Raw genomic sequence first — 15,330 nt, 5'->3', positions numbered from 1 at the left:
TTGGATTTTTTTTCTTTCAAATAGGAACTTTGGGTTTTTACACTAAAAATTAATCAACTCAACTGCCACTCTAGACATGTGCACATTTGTACACAGAAGGAAGGCTCTATTGGAGGCCCGTGATTCAGCAGCAAGTCCTGCCGAGCTGTGTGTTGGCCTGGGGTTTTGGAGAGGGGCGTGGCTGCCCAAGAATTCACAAAAGCATGCTGAAAAGACAACTGAAAATAAAAATTACATTTATGCTTCTAGATAAATCAAGGCAGAGAGTGATTTAGTAGGAAAAAAAGAATCCTAGTCTAGGGCTAAATCTGAGGACCTGGAGAACTACATTTCTGGTGGGGGGGGGCTCCCTATTATAAAATCTGATGATTTTCAGTGAAGGGCTCACAAGGTAGTAAAAGCTATATTTCATATTTTAAGCAGCCTATTGGAAACTGACTTTCTACCCAGGATGTGGTCACATGGGCTAAGTGAAAAGTCAAGTTGTTTGAGCTGGAAGTTGATCAAGTCAGTGTTGGTAACACTGGCTGTCTTGTCCCAATCAAAATCAACTGGCCATTGATGAGAGATCAAGGGCATTTCTGGAATGAGATTCTTCCTTTCCATTCCCTTGTATGTCTTTGATTAATAAAAACGGAATTACAGCTGAATGGTTACTTGTCGATTGCAGTTGAACAGGCAACGTCTGACAAAATGCTGGGCTAGCCAAGGAAAAGGATAGAAGGGGTCTTTTGTGGTGAAAAGTTTGGGAACCACCCTTGAACCTCCCCATCCCCTCCCCCAAACGTGCACAATTCCAAGGGAATAAACAGGCTTCCCCGGAGCCAAAGTGGAGCGTGCCTGTTGTGTGAGAAAACTCAAAGAGAGACAGTGTAAATTAACTGCATCTGGTTAGATGAGCGAGCAGGGGGAGGAGATAATTAGTTGGCATTATAGGAACAAGGGCAGAGAAGAGAATTCTATATTTACTCAGAGAAAATCCAAAATAGACTCCTTTGCACCCGTTTGCTGCTTGTGGGGGATCTCAACATTTCCAAGTTGGCAGACGTTGAACCCAGGGATGGGATGCATAACTCAACCAAACCCCTGAATGACACAAACCACCCATTCCACCTCCAACAAATGAAACCCTGACGTCACCTCTTTTTACATCCACAGTGAAGGGAAGGAGGCTAAGGTATTAGATATTCAATATCCAAATATTGAATATTCAATATCCAAAAGATATTCAGAAGCAATAAGACAAGAGGGAGCAAGATCTCAGAACAAAAGCCTTACAATGAGTAAGCAGAATAAATGCATCTGTTTATAATAAAACAGGTTCTCTAAAAACCTGATAATGGCCAATTTACAGTGCCCTTTGGTATGTTTCCATGTGTAGATGCGCAACATTTCGAAAGTAACACATATTTCAAGTGATGCAGAGATATTACTGGGCTGTTTTATTGTGTACAGGATAGTAAAAAGTAAATGCCATAGTCCCATAAAGCTCTATAATAGGCAGCTAAGATACAATTTCTACCTTCAAAGCAGAATTTGAGACATTCTAGCACAAACAATGAAAGCACCTAATTTGAAAATCTTCTCCCTCTGTAGATGCTAAAAGACTTTCATTTTGTACACATAACATGCATATTACATAGGAGTAAAATGTAAATATGTTGGGCTTTATCCATGCGTGCAAGTCATATGCAGTCTCTAAAAGTGAGAACTGCTAAGTGCAAGGTCACTAGGATGTGTGCTTATGAGATGGAAGGTGTGGGTTAGGATTTACGGGTTTGCAATGGTTTCTAAAGCTGATTTGTGGGGTCCTTATTCCAAGAACTGGTGTGCTGGTCACAAGGCTGGAGGACCTTCTTAAAAAGGGAGCAAAAGTGTTGGAGGAGAGATGAAGATTAGTGAGGTCAGTGTGCGTGCTGGAAGAGACTGGGTCTCTATCTAAGCTGTTCTCATATGCTTCAAATTCCCCTGGAGGATCCTGAGGGCATCCTGGGAAGTTGGGAAATGGGGCCACATGCGGTCGACACATCCAACTCACACGAGTCAGGACAGACAGTGCTTGGGAGAGGCAGGCTGTGGCAGTGAGAGGAGCACGAGCCGAGAGGCACAGACAACTGCGTTCTAGCGCCAGCTCTGCTCCACCCAGCCGTGCAATCGTGGGCAAGTCATGTCGTCATTCCCGGGTCAGCCTTCCATCTATCAGATAAGAGAGATGGCTGACCCCAGAGGTTCTCAAAACCCCTTCATTGTAAGCTTCTATGCAATTTCCGAAAAACAAAACAAAACAAAAAAAAAAGAAAGAAAGAAAGAAAGAAAAAGAAATTCCTAACAGCTCTCTAAAATTGGTCCCACGCGACCTTCCTATGGTGGCAAAGGCACCCTCCCTGCACATCCAACAAACATTTTACATTTGGTTATCATCCTCTTCCAAGCGTCTCAGAGAGGTCTGCAGAACCTCCACAGACATTTCAGGAGCCTCCTGAAGCCCACCGCGGCAGGCAGCACCCTCTGATCCCACCACGGAAGAGCAGAGATGCTGAGTATTTTGTCCAAGGTCAGAAGCGAGGACAGGATTGGGATTCCAGCCTCCCCGTTCCTAGGGCTATGCTATACTTTCCACAAAGAAACCAAGCTGGCTTTCTGGGAAGAATGCCAGAGGTTCCATTCTCCCAACTGAGAATTCATTGGGATATTGGAATAACAACTTTGGAGACTGTGGTCTCTCCAATCCATTTCAGGACCTGGCGAGAAACACGAAAACCCAAAGAAAAAAGCAATAGGGAATTATTCCGTTTTTTAACGAAAGAGAAAAAATTAGGGGTGGGAATATGGGATTTCTTAAAAATTACATGATTGCTAGAAGTTAATTTGGTATTTCTTCGTTGGTTTGTAAGTTCTGTTTCCAATCACAAAAACAGACAGCTGAGGATGCCTAAATCACATTTCAATGAATTAGCATCTTGTCCCAGAGAATCTTTCCCACTCTGAATATAACAGAAGACCCAGAATGCAATGCTCTGTGGTAGAAAGGAATCTCCCTCGATGCAAGAGAGAGCTTGTCATAATCCCCTAAACTGTAATCGAAACTGAGAGTCTTCAACCCAACAGCCATCGCTGAGAATGATAAACGGGGTGTCACTTAACTCGGGGTACACTGCCTCTTCCAAGAAACTTACTGAGACCCAGCTCTGCCAGAAAAGAGAGCTGGCATCCTTTACCACCCTTTGCCATCCACACACTCCTTATTACGTTGACATCAGTGCACCTGGAAAAGAAGCCCATCATAGATTTAGAAACACATGTTCAAAAAGGAAGGTTCTGACTTCTTCTAAGAAACGCCAACCAGAACAAGAGAACACATGCTGGACTAGCCCTGCCTTGAAGATAACATGAAACCAACCTCATGGCAAATCCCAAGTGATCGGTACTCAGCGTTGAGATTCATCAAGGAAAGAAACCAGAAATGATTGTTTTAATCATTTTTCTTTTGCCCCCTACCTGTCGATGATGACAGGGTCTGAAGGAGTCTCGTTTCGGTTTCCACAACTTTTCTTCTCACAACATCGACTGTAGATTGGGAAGGGACCAAAGGAGTAAAAGAAATTCATTAAAATCAAGAAAATACAATGAGCATATAGCAGAGAAACATTCACAAAAATAAATGTGTCCTAGGTAGCCTCTTAGCATTCAGTTGCTCGAGTGCAGAATTTATGGCCATGTCTAAAAACAACACTGGACCCGAAGCCCAAAGATACTCATTCAAATCCTCACTCTGTGGCTTACAACTGGGTAATTCTCAGCAAATCACAACTTTCCCAGATGCCATATTTGTATTCTGAACCACAGGCATTGGATTTTTAAATCTATAAGGTCACATCTAGTTCCATGTTGAATGATTTTATGATTGCATATTTTAGATCTTCGTGTCTTAATAAATATTTGAAGAAAGAAGGGGAAGGAACACGTATAAAATAGACCCCAAGTAGCTGCCTCGATTTATAAAACTTACTTACATAACATCTTTCCAGAGAACTCTGGAATCTTTATAAACATTTATTTTTTTTTATTTCTATCCTTTTCTGAAGACAAAGGAAGAAGACCAGAACCATGGTATACCTTGTAACTTAGGGAGAAAATGAGGCAAGGAGCTATGAAGTGAGATCTCCAATGACTTTCATCAAGTCCAGAACAGAAATGGGACATGATGTGCTAAGCACTATCTTGAAAACTCCACCTCCCAGGACTTCCTCCTAGCAGAGTACCTGGTAGAGGCTCAAAAAATGCTTGTGGAATTATCTGGGAGGGAGAAAGAAAGGTGAAGCCCTATAGCAATTACAGCGAATAAGAAGGGCTGGGTCAAACTGGAGCAGAGAGCAAAACACCCCAATCCAAAGGTGTCTGTGTGAAAGACCTAGACAGATGTGACAAGGGCAAAGGCAGGTGGTGGGGGGGGGGGGGGCACTGAAAAATCACCTCCCCACATTGCTGCCCATTGCCACGAGGATTATAGACTTCTGAATACCTCTTGGCTCATCCAAGCACCAACTACCATCAACGGTAGTTTCTTACAGATGTAGGCTTGCATGGCATAGAAAAAAAACATTACTATCCACACTGGTGTGAGAATATGCCTCATAAACATTAGCAAACTCTATGTAAGCACTGCTTCCCCATGATCTGTTGAAGGGTGAAGCAACATAGTAGGAAGATTGCTGAAGTGAGAATCAGGGCTCTGGCGTCCAACCCGGTGCTGTCACTAAGCAGCTGCATGTATTTAGTCAAATCTGCTTAACCCCCCTTGGCTTTGCCAACCTTATACATAAAATTAAAATACTGTACGAGATGGGGGTGCTTGGGGGGCTCAGTTGGTTAAGTGTCCGACTTCAGCTCAAGTCATGATCTTGTAGTCCGTGAGTTCAAGCCCTGTGTTGGGCTCCGTGCTGACCGCTCAGAGCCTGGAGCCTGCCTCAGATTCTGTGTCTCCCTCTCTCTCTCTCTCTCTGCCACTCCCTACCCATGCTCTGTCTCCGTCTCTCAAAAAATGAATAGATGTTAAAAAAAAAATTAAAAATATATATATTGGACTAGATTATCTCCAGAGTCCCTTCTAGATTTAAGAAGCTGGGGAGGCAGCAAGATCTCTGAGCACCCTTCAGAGGTTGATGACAGAGTGAGGAAAAGAGGGAGGCCATGTGGCAGCAATACCAAAGTCTTACACCAGCCCAGACACAGATTTGCTTTCTGGCTCTCTCCAGTCCATTTGCCCTCTCTGGTCCTCCACAAAAGGACAAACACACAAACAAATAAAGAAGTATTTTTAAAACTTTTCAAGTTCCTCTTCCCTCCTTGCAGGGATGTTTGGATTACTCGGTGAACTATTCCACCATCTCAAAAAGCAAAACAGACTTGAGAGATGCTAACCACATTTCACCAAATGAGCACTGTGAGGTTTTAAGAAATTTAATCAAATTAGTAGGAAGTAAAAGAGAAATGGCCTCAACTTTCTTAAATACCAGAGTTTGCCACTGGGGGCTTTCTGGAATAATATTTTGCCTTTGAAATTATATTAGGTCTTAACTTTTAAAATTTCAACCCATCCCAAGATTAACACCAATAAAAATGCTGGCCAGCTGCTTTCCTGCATCCCAAAGCCCTTGTCTCTCTTCCTGGCTTCCCTATCACCACCCATTTCCGTCTCCCACCTCTCCTGTTTCCATCGCTTATGTCAGCAGAATACCTTTGTGGTTCAGACAAACCTTTTTTTCTTCTGCAATACAATTTCTAAAGCCCATACATGCCTGTTACCTAAAGATCTTCTAGCTAGACTCCCCTTTGACGCTACCAGTGTGTCAACGTAACCCAGATACATGGACAGTGCTGGGTACAATTTAATACCAGGGCACACACACACACTGTCAGGATGTGCTACTCTGTTTGGTTTGAGAAGGCATGATTCTGAGGGGGCTGCGTAAGTTTGCAAAATTGCTCAGCTGAATTCAGCTGCTTGCCATGAGGAGTTTCTCTGAAGGAAAAGAAAAACAGATAAAAACGTAAGCCTGGTGCCAGTGTAATACAATGTGGGGGAATCTCATCAAGGAAGGAAACGTTATTCAAAGAAAAATGCAGAGAAGTTTTAGGACCCGATCTTCCATTTTCCAACAGTAACATATTTAAGTATAATCTCTAATGTTCATAGTGCAGAAAAGATGGAGGAGGTACTCACTTGGCAGCCGGACTGAAATAGTAAAGGTACAAAAATAATATGAGTTGGAGCACCTGGGTGGCTCCGTCAGTTGCGTGACCAACTTCGGCTCAGGTCGTGATCTTGTGGTTCATGGGTTTGAGCCCCACATCAAGCTCTGTGCTGACAGCTCAGAACCTGGAGCCTGCCTCGGATTCTGTCTCCCTCGCTCTCTGCTCCTCCCCCGTTCGTGCTCTCTCTCTCTCTCTCTGTCTCTCAAAAATAAACATTGAAAACTATTTTTAAAAATAAATAAATTAAATAATAATAGGAGTGGACTGTTTGCTCCATTTGAGCCCTTCTTAAAATCTCTCTGGGTTAGGCAAAACTAATTCTTTTCCTTTCTTTTTTTTTAAGTAAAGTTCTCATCAAGATGTCCTCACTATTTTTATTTTTATTTTTTTGCAAAATCTGGTTTCTTAAATGACATTCCATCCTCCTGCCAGTAATATTAACATAAGCAAAGGGAAGTGGAAAGTGGAAGACATTCATGGACCCACAGTCCGGTCCCTAGACAATCGCCCCAGGATCAGATATGTGGCTGGTGGATGTGAGGAACTGGGGCCTTGAATTACTCAGAGAACGAACTCCATTCTCCCCTCCCTCCACTGTATAGACAAAGCCTGTGCAACCAACTTCAGGTTCAGCTACTTTAGTGAAAAGGCTTTATAGGGTTATTTTCTAACAAGTAAGTCTCTAGGTCTGAAGTTCCCGGTAAGTGTTTTTAAAGACTGAACAAGACTGTGAAATAGGAAAGGAAAGGGGGATATAAACAAAGAGAAGAGGAAACTGAACTTGGCACCAGGTTGATTGTGTTCCTAACTACCACGGAGAGGCTCAGAAGTGCTCTTTTTGCCTAATGAATGAAAATGAAGTTTGGCCCTCCAGTCTTCAAGTTTGGCTGCGTTTGGTTTATTTTATTCTAATTCTTACTCAGAGAACCTTTTGCCTGAAACGCTCTCAATTTGCCTGCAGGCCTCTCTGCGCTTCCCCACCTCCTCAGTCCTTCGAGAGGAAAGGAGAAAAAAAATAACACAAGCTGGGGACGAGGCTGGGGGAATATGGAAAATTGCATCCCAGTCCTGAATCTTACCTGCGGTTTTCAGAAAGGAAGAAAGAAGGGGGCTGAGGGATGGCTGGAGAAGGAAAAAAAAAAAAAAAAAAAAAAGCAAGCCCCAGCCACGGACACGGGGTGTCCAGTTAGCAAACTCCTGCTCAACACAAGCGAATGTGCCCTTTCCCCTCCAAAATCGTTTTTAAAATTCAACCCTCAACTTTCAAAAATCTGTCTCTAATTTCAAACTCAAATAAGCGCACAGCATGGTGGCTTTTGTTTTGTTTTCTTCTCCCCAACTCCTCCCTGCGATTGCATAACAAAAGTGTCTAAATTCACACCATCTGGCCGATAAAGACACTGGCCCCACTGCCCGGCTGGCCCATCTGATTAGGGCCCTGTCTAGCCTGCGCCTTGTGGCGAAAAGTCACAGCTGTGGGGTTTGCTCGCGCTCAATACAACTCTGTTATTAGCCAGCTGTAGGCCTTGAGACGACTTCTGTTCAAATTATAATATCTTTTAACCCTCTGAGCATTGAGGGCACAAGGGTGGCTGGCAGCGACATAACAAGTAGATTTCTCCTTGCTCATAATTGGCAAAATGAACTAAAGCAGGGGAGAGGGGAGCAGAGCCCATCCGGGAAGAGAGAAAAAGTTATTCCGAAAGAGGTTTATTTAGTTCCCTTCTGAAAGCGAAACACCAATTTATGAGGGTTTTTTTTTTCCTAAGGATTACAGAACATAATAAAACTGCTCAGAGAAGTTCCCAGGTATGCCTCAGAACAGCATGCAAATAGAACTAAGAGTGAGGAGTAATCTCTGAGAACAGCGTCTCTGATTCACCCCTCCATCGCTGACTGCTCGCACTGGCCTTTCAAGTGTGGGAGAAAGAACTTTTTTCCCTTACTGGACAACCAACCAGCTCTGACTGGCAAATTGAGATCTTCCCATTTGGATAGATACATCCAATATTTGCCATCATCCCAGCGATCCCCCAAAACACACGCGCATATACGCGCGCCACACACATACACACACACACTCCATACACAGTGCCCATCCAATGGAGCATTTATTTACCCATAATTAATATTTGTTTTAAACTCTAGTTTGGGGAAGAAAATAGCAGAGCGTCTTCCCTGGTCTCAAATGCGGAGAAGTTACAGTACATTAAATTTTTATATTGTGTTACTAATGCAGACTAAACTAGAGGCTTTAAAAATTGATGCTTCTACTTAGACAGCATAAAATGAGGAGGATTTGATTGGGCTTAAAAATAAAAATGTCAGCCTTAACTACAGCTGGATGGGGCGTGCGAGTGTTATTTAAAGTGATAGGTGTAATTCGTCAGACAATGGGCCAGTTTGGGGGTTTGTTTTCTTTTCTTTTAAGAAGATAATCTCTCCAAACAAAGATGTTTAAAAGTATAAAGAGGGATAAAAAGGAGGGGGGACTCCCTTCAATTAGCCAACTAAATCAAAGTGTTCTGACTATTTAATCTAGGTATTACATCCAAGTTCATCTTGGAATTGTGTTTTCTTCCTGAACGAATCTATCAGGGGCCCTGGGATAATGGAGTGGCTATCTGCTTACTCCATCACCCATTGCCTCACCCAGCTGGGAAGCTCTGTTCCCCTCAGCTGAGGCCCCTGGCAGAATTGAACTTTGCATTTGGCAAAGTTTGTTTTTCTAATACTTGGTCAAAACCAAAACAAACATGGCTGATTGTTATGGTTTCTTTCTGAGTGGGTTGGGAGGGAGCCGAGGCTGCTGGGAGCTGCCTATAAAACAGTCCAAGCTAAATCAGATGGCCTGCAATTACCCAAAACTAGCAAGTCTGGAGCTAGTAGACATTCACCGGAGCAAGAGCAGAGTAAGGAAGAACTGGGCTTTCTCCCCCAACCAGAGACTTTGGAGAAAGAAAACCACGTATGGAATCAACATTTAAATTTTTATAATAAAATAACCACCTCTTTCAAGAGTTTCCTTTTTATATCCTCTATCATGTGCTCTGAGGTCCCCACCACTCAAACCGCTGTTGAAAGGATGAATAATTAAGTGTGCGGATGAGTTTCTTCTAACGTTTAATTCCCTTCTAGTCAAGCAGAAGACAGGACTCAACATGGAGTGATTGGTCTCCAGAAAGAAAATGGAAAAGTTGCAGGAATCTGAGTAGACTGCATGTCTCACCACTTGCTGCTCAGAATCCAGTTGTTGCTGCAGACCCCCTTGATGGGGTCCTCTCCCCGATTCTCCCACTAGTGGTGAACTGGACTGCTGTCTACCGAGTAGTGTGTCCTGGCCTCAGAAACTCCCCTGACACATGAAATCTTCGGACAAGCCACATCCTGGGAGGAAGGAAACCCTTCCGCATCACAGACAGGTGCCTCAGCAGTTGGGGATGCGGGTTTCCCCCCTTGGGTGGTCCCTCTCCCAGACTGCAAGGTTTTCCAGTGCTTTGATCCGCACTCCACAAGTGGCCCCTCCTAGAAATCTACACGGAACGGCCGACAGGCAGGAACCTAGTGGTGCCCACCTCGGGTTGAGACGGGTTCAGGCAAAGTCCATGACCCCAAACTTGGCAATGGGGGGACTGCCCACCTCTCTCCCGCACTGCCACCCACCGCTGGACTACAGAGACTTTCCACGGAGCGGAGGAGACTCCTGAGATGCCCGGGTGGTGATCGGTGATATCCTGAGTAGTTCTGGGTTTTCTTTTAGCATCTTAACAGATTTGCTCTAAGAATCTGGCCTGTAAGGAGAAGTTCTAGCGGATTCGCCCCCCGGGGTAAAGCTTCCCTCCCTACGAGCCATCACTCCTAAAAGTCAATGCCCGGATTCAAGGGAGCTTGGCCAGTGAGGCTCACCTGCCCCGCTTTCCAGCAAAGCCCGCAGGTAAAAGCGACACTTACCTGCACATCACTTCGTGCGTCAGGAGAACTCGGCACATTTCGGGATTCTTATTTTGTCCCTCGTAAGCTATGGGCTGCAAAGGAGTCAGGGGCAGGAAGGGACAATATGAGGGCAACAGGGAGACAAAGGAAAGGAGACTTTAGAACAAGCACAGAATTGGGGAGTGGTTTTGTCCCCCCTCTCTGCCCATTACTGCATTGGGAGTTAGCACAGAACCTGCACTGTGGCCCGGTTAACTCCGGCGAAAATAATAATAGAGCAGAGAAGTTTGCCCTGGTGGAAACATATTTCCTGCGAAGGTGGGGGGNGGGGGGATGCGACCTCTCTTCACTCCTTTGCTCCCCTACCCCCATCCCCAGCCAGAAAGAGACAGGACAGGGGGAAGAGAGAAGAAGAAAAAAATTGTTCTCCAGGTTGGACAAGGTGCTTGCTATTCGACATGGAGAGGCAAGTGAAGTCTGACTCAGGAACCCATGGGGGGTGAGCAGAGGTCAGGGACAGACAAGGGTGCAGCCAGGAGGAAGAGGAGCAGAGTGGACCGCGGCTCACCTGCTTGGTGACCGAGTCGATGAGCCTGACGTACAGGTCCTGCTCCGTGCGGACGCCTGCGGGGGAGGGGCGGGCACGAAGTCAGGGCCGAGGAGCCCCTGGCCCCGAACCCGAAACACCACCCGGCTGTGGGGACAGAGGCCCAGGAAGCCGCTCCAAGGCTCCGGACTGCTGGCTAGCACGCGGGTGAGCCCTCCTGGGGGCAAAGACACCCCCACACATCCCCCAGCCCTGGCCGAGGCCCCCGCAGCCCTGCTCCCCCCAGGCCCAGGGGCGGCCTGAGAGCGACCGCGGCAAGGTCAGCGGTCTCCTGGCCAGGGACACAGGCGGGCGCAGCAGCTGCGCGGGGCGCTCACCGTTGCTGTAGAGCAGCTGTAACTTGTAGTGGGTGCCGTTGTTGGTCTTCTCATTGCCCTGTTCCTGAAAAGAAGGCAGCGTTCGAGCCCCTTGCCTTCCAGCACCCCCCACCCAAAGAAGGGGAGACTGGAGAGCGCACCCCACACCGCCTCCCGCCGCCTATCTCGCACTTTCGCCGCCAGGTCAGAGAGCAAGAGCGTCCGCTGCCCGCCAACCCTTGAAACTTGCAATGGCTCGGACACTTGACCCTCTCCAACCCCTCTGTACCTCCTCCTTAAAAATGTACTCCAAAGTTTGCCCCCCGGAGCCGCGCCAAAGCTGCCTCAAACAGGCCCCACCCCAACCCATCCGGCTCTCCCTGTCCTTAAGAAGCCGGAAGGCTTCTCTCGGCAGAAGGATACAGGGTCTGTCATTTGGAAAGGCAGCATTCCGGCTCTATCCCGCCAAGACTGGGGCCTCTGGGGCTACAAGCTCGGGGACCCAGGGCCAGATTCGAGAGGGACCTCGGAAAGCTCCTGCCCTAAAGCTTGCATTGTAGAGCTGAGGAGACTGAAGCCCAGAGAGGGCAAGAGACTTTCCTTCCTCACAAGTCCATTTCATCTGGGATCAAATCCAACCCCCTGGGCCCAGGTCAGGAGCAGGCACTGCGCTCAGGAGGGAGAGTGGACAGAAGGTTCAGTGGGGAAAGCCAGCCAAGACTGGGCTCTGGGTTTCCATCTAGTAGCTCCCTGCTCTGCCGGTGCTGGCAGGTGCAAAATAATTAAAATAATAATAATAATCCGAAGGGCATGCTCTAGTCTGAAGGGCATTTACCCCGCGGCCAGTCCAGGACCAGGCTCTTCGAATGACCCCGAGGCTGGGTGCGCACGGCCGCCAGCGCCCCCCGCAGCGAGCGGTGCGGGGAGCGGAGTCAGGAGGAGGTGCTGGGAAATCGATTGATTTAGAGGCTCGGGCCAGAAGCCTCGATTTATCATCCCTGATGATGTGAGTGGAAAAGTGTCGCGAGTGACAGATGGAATCTTTAGTGCTTTGCAAGGAGGTAGTTATTAGGCCGTGAGGGGGGGGCGGGGAGCACCTCCGCTTACTTTGTCGTTCTCCACAAAATCTACGAAGGCTGTGCGCTCAATCTCCACCGGCTGCCCCTGCCTGTCATAGAGCGCCAGAACGAAGTGAAAGAAGTTGGATTTCCTCAAGTTGGAGGGAGGCTGCTTCTCAAAGTGGGCCCGGGACAGGGCGACTCCGCTGCGCAGGAAGAGACACGGGGGGACACCAGACAGAGGGAAGAAGAGAAAGACACAATGTTACCAACGTGCCCATGCAAACACCGCAGAGGGTCAAGGGTTCTGGTCCCAGGTCCAGAGCTCTGGGCCCCTCAGATCTTTTTTCAGCTCGTTTTAAGAAGACAGGACTCCTTAGAGTAGTCGCAGAGGCCACAGGGGCCGGTTGGCGCAGTGGAGCCGATGCCCCTATCCACTGACACTTGCCGCTGTTTCAGCCTCCGGGCGTCCCAGCGCCTGGCAGCTCACGGTCTGGCCTTTAGTGGAGACCAACGGATCCCGGCGGCTGCCGAGCCAGGCTCAAAGCGGTCCCCCAAGGAGGTGGCCGGAGTCCTATCCCGTAGGGCTGCCCCATCTTCACTTTCAGGTAGTCCAGCCAGCTGGGTCAGGATTTGGAACTAGGATCCCGGGTTAGAGCAATAAATGCTTACTTTTGTTACTTTTGTAGAAGTGACTCTTTTCTTTCATCTTCATTGGAGTTACCTGTCCTAGAGCTCACTACGCTCTCCTTGCTCTCTACAAAAGTTGGTGGCCAGGAACCCCAACTTGGGCCAGAGCCCAAGCCTCGGTCCTACAGGGAGAGGCCTCACCTTCGGCTTCCCTCGCTCTTCCGAAAAGTTGCGCCCGGGGCAGTGGCAGAATGGAAACCCTGGGACCCGGGATCGCGGGCCACTGCCGCCGACGTGGTACTGGGGACCCCGCCCCCAGAACTGCTGCGCTTGAAGAAGCCAAAATGTTATTAAGAGGCAAGAGCGTCCTCGCCTGGGGCCAGAGGGTTCCCCGCTTAAGCTGCACCTCCCGGCGGCGCCAGCCAAACCCGCTGACCGCGAAACCCAGGTTGGAGGACCCGGGAGGCGCCCTCGAGCGTTTTGAGCGTGTGCACACACCTCCCTGCAGACCTGTCGCGGCCGGGGACAAACTAGCCGCCAGATCACATTTAACAGAAGTCTCGGGGCCCAGGGAGCGCGCAGATGGCCAGTGCTGCCCTGCGGCGCTGGGATCTCTGGGCCTTGTACCCTGGGGCGCGAGCACTTTCACTCTTCTGAATGGTGTAAAATTTTGGCTAGAACCCGCCACTCGGAGTGCCGATTCAAGTTTAACAATTATCTGATCGGGGGAAAGGAGGGAAGGAGGGAAGGTGTCTTTAAGGTGCTGGGCTGAGGAAATGCGCTTCGGAGCCGGCTCTGCGAAGCTGCCTGCTTTCTCCCGGCTTGAGCCCAGCGAGTACCCAGTGAGCCGCGGAAAGCCACCGCTGCCTGGTGCTGTCCGCCTCAGGGATACTGGCGCGCCCGGGGCTCGGGCAGAAGGGAGGGAGTCGTGGCCAGCCTTGGTCTCCTCTCCTCCAAGGCTGGAGGCTGGTTCGCTCTACCCGGGACACCTGGAGACGTGGCTGGCCTGGGAAAGGAGTTATTTCTCTGAGCGATGTCAGGACTTAGAGGGAGATGGCTAGGAGAACGGATAGGAAGGTTGGAGTCGTGGGAAGAAAGAAGTTCGAGGGCTCTTTGGGGTTGGGGAAGGAGACTGTCTCTGGAAGACAAGGACGCGGAGACCACAAATCCCAGCTCAGTGGTGGTGATGAGGGAAGGGGACCAGAATGTCTCTGTGGAGTGGCATCCTAGACCAGGCGTTTACTATCTCAGCACGCGGACGCATAGAAACAAAGTCAACTTCAGTAACTAGCAGAACTAAAAGCTGTTAATTCCTGCGTTTGCGGCCCATCTCCTCGCCTTCATCTGCGGCTCTTTATACTGCTTTTTTTTTTCTACGTCTTTTCTTTTTAATCTCTTCTCTCCCCTCACCCCCGCCTCCGTGCGTCTGGTCCACTGTTTTATCTCTGCGCCCGGAGCCTCCAGCCTGTCCCCCACACGCCCCTCCCGGAGCGCCGAGCCGCTTTGCCTTCCCGGCAGCGGCCCCGGCCTCTCCCACTCCTCGCGTCGCCGCCGCCGCCATCTGGCCGCGGGGCTTCCGGCCTCCAGGAATCACACGGCAAGTTGCGGGAGGAGAGGCGCTTGCACGCGGCGTGGCGGAACCCGGGAGTCAGCTCCCGTCCTCAGGCTCCGCTCCCGGCCCGGCCGGTTATCGCAGGACTAAGGGCTGAGCTACAAGGCGTTGGATGCCACTTTGTTATTTTTCCTCCCAAAGAGTGTTCTGTGGGGAAGGAGTAGGGGAGAACCACAAACGACCCAGGCAGTTCGGAAACTCGAGTGTTGGCTAAGGGGTAAGGGTCCCCCTGGCTGCAGCGACCTGCCTGCCCTAGGTCGAGCCCCAGCGCGTGGGGCCAGGGCGACAGATGGGGGGAGAGGGAGGGGACACACAGACAGAGAGACGGAGAGAGAGAGAGAAAGTGAAGGAGGGAAAGACTTAAGGACGTAATAATTGTGAGGCCATATCGTTACCTCTGCGCCGCGACATTGGCGTCCACCACGCCGACGTTCCGGACCCAGGACCTGACGGAATCCATCTCGGCACCCAGCGATTTGTCTTTCAGAGCTGGTCCTCTTCCTAAAGTATCTTGAATTCCAAACATTTAAAAAGTCTGGTCTACTGTCACTTTAAAAATACGAGTTACAACACTGTCCCTACTGTTCCCAACGCTGTCACCAAACGATCTCCTCCAAAAGCAATCCAAGAAAAGGGATCAAGAGCCGAAGTTTGAGTCTCTCTTGAGGGGAGGGGTGGGGGGAGATAACCCGTCCTTTGCTTCGCGCGTGAGGTGCGGACTGATGTAGTTAAAGTTTGGGTTTTATCCTCCTCAAGTTCAGATCTGCCGCCTGAGGCCCTCCGTCCTAGGTCGCTCGCATCCTTCCAGCGGCAGCGCTGCCTCCAGAAAGTGATCACAATTTAGAAGCATCACCTGTTCTGGGAAAAACAGGAGGAGATTGATGGCTGCCTAATCTCTCCCCTTCCTCCTGCCCCCCCCTTCCTCCTCCTCCCCACCGC

At 48.9% G+C, this 15,330-nt stretch overlaps 1 protein-coding gene across 8 annotated transcripts in view; it reads right to left on the bottom strand.

Moving 5' to 3' along the window:
• The window catches only part of EBF2 (EBF transcription factor 2), a 198,812-nt gene extending 183,895 nt beyond the window's left edge, over positions 1 to 14,917 (bottom strand). For 7 of the 8 annotated variants that reach the window (XM_077780115.1, XM_077780113.1, XM_077780117.1 and 4 more), the window contains exons 1-6: positions 14,787 to 14,917; positions 12,199 to 12,355; positions 11,113 to 11,176; positions 10,757 to 10,812; positions 10,207 to 10,280; positions 3,499 to 3,567 (exon numbers count right to left, since the gene is read on the bottom strand). In XM_077780115.1, the coding sequence (XP_077636241.1) occupies positions 3,499 to 3,567; positions 10,207 to 10,280; positions 10,757 to 10,812; positions 11,113 to 11,176; positions 12,199 to 12,355; positions 14,787 to 14,917 (551 nt within the window). The remainder of the gene's footprint in view (positions 1 to 3,498; positions 3,568 to 10,206; positions 10,281 to 10,756; positions 10,813 to 11,112; positions 11,177 to 12,198; positions 12,356 to 14,786) is intronic. The other variant, XM_077780116.1, reaches the window with a different exon arrangement.
• Positions 14,918 to 15,330: the final 413 nt, after the last annotated feature.

The sequence above is a fragment of the Crocuta crocuta genome, unplaced genomic scaffold (assembly GCF_008692635.1).
Source record: "Crocuta crocuta isolate KB4526 unplaced genomic scaffold, BGI_CrCroc_1.0 scaffold395, whole genome shotgun sequence".
Classification (NCBI taxonomy): Eukaryota; Metazoa; Chordata; class Mammalia; order Carnivora; family Hyaenidae; genus Crocuta; species Crocuta crocuta.
Note: the sequence above shows the minus strand (reverse complement) of the source record. Positions and strands in the feature narration are given on the sequence as shown.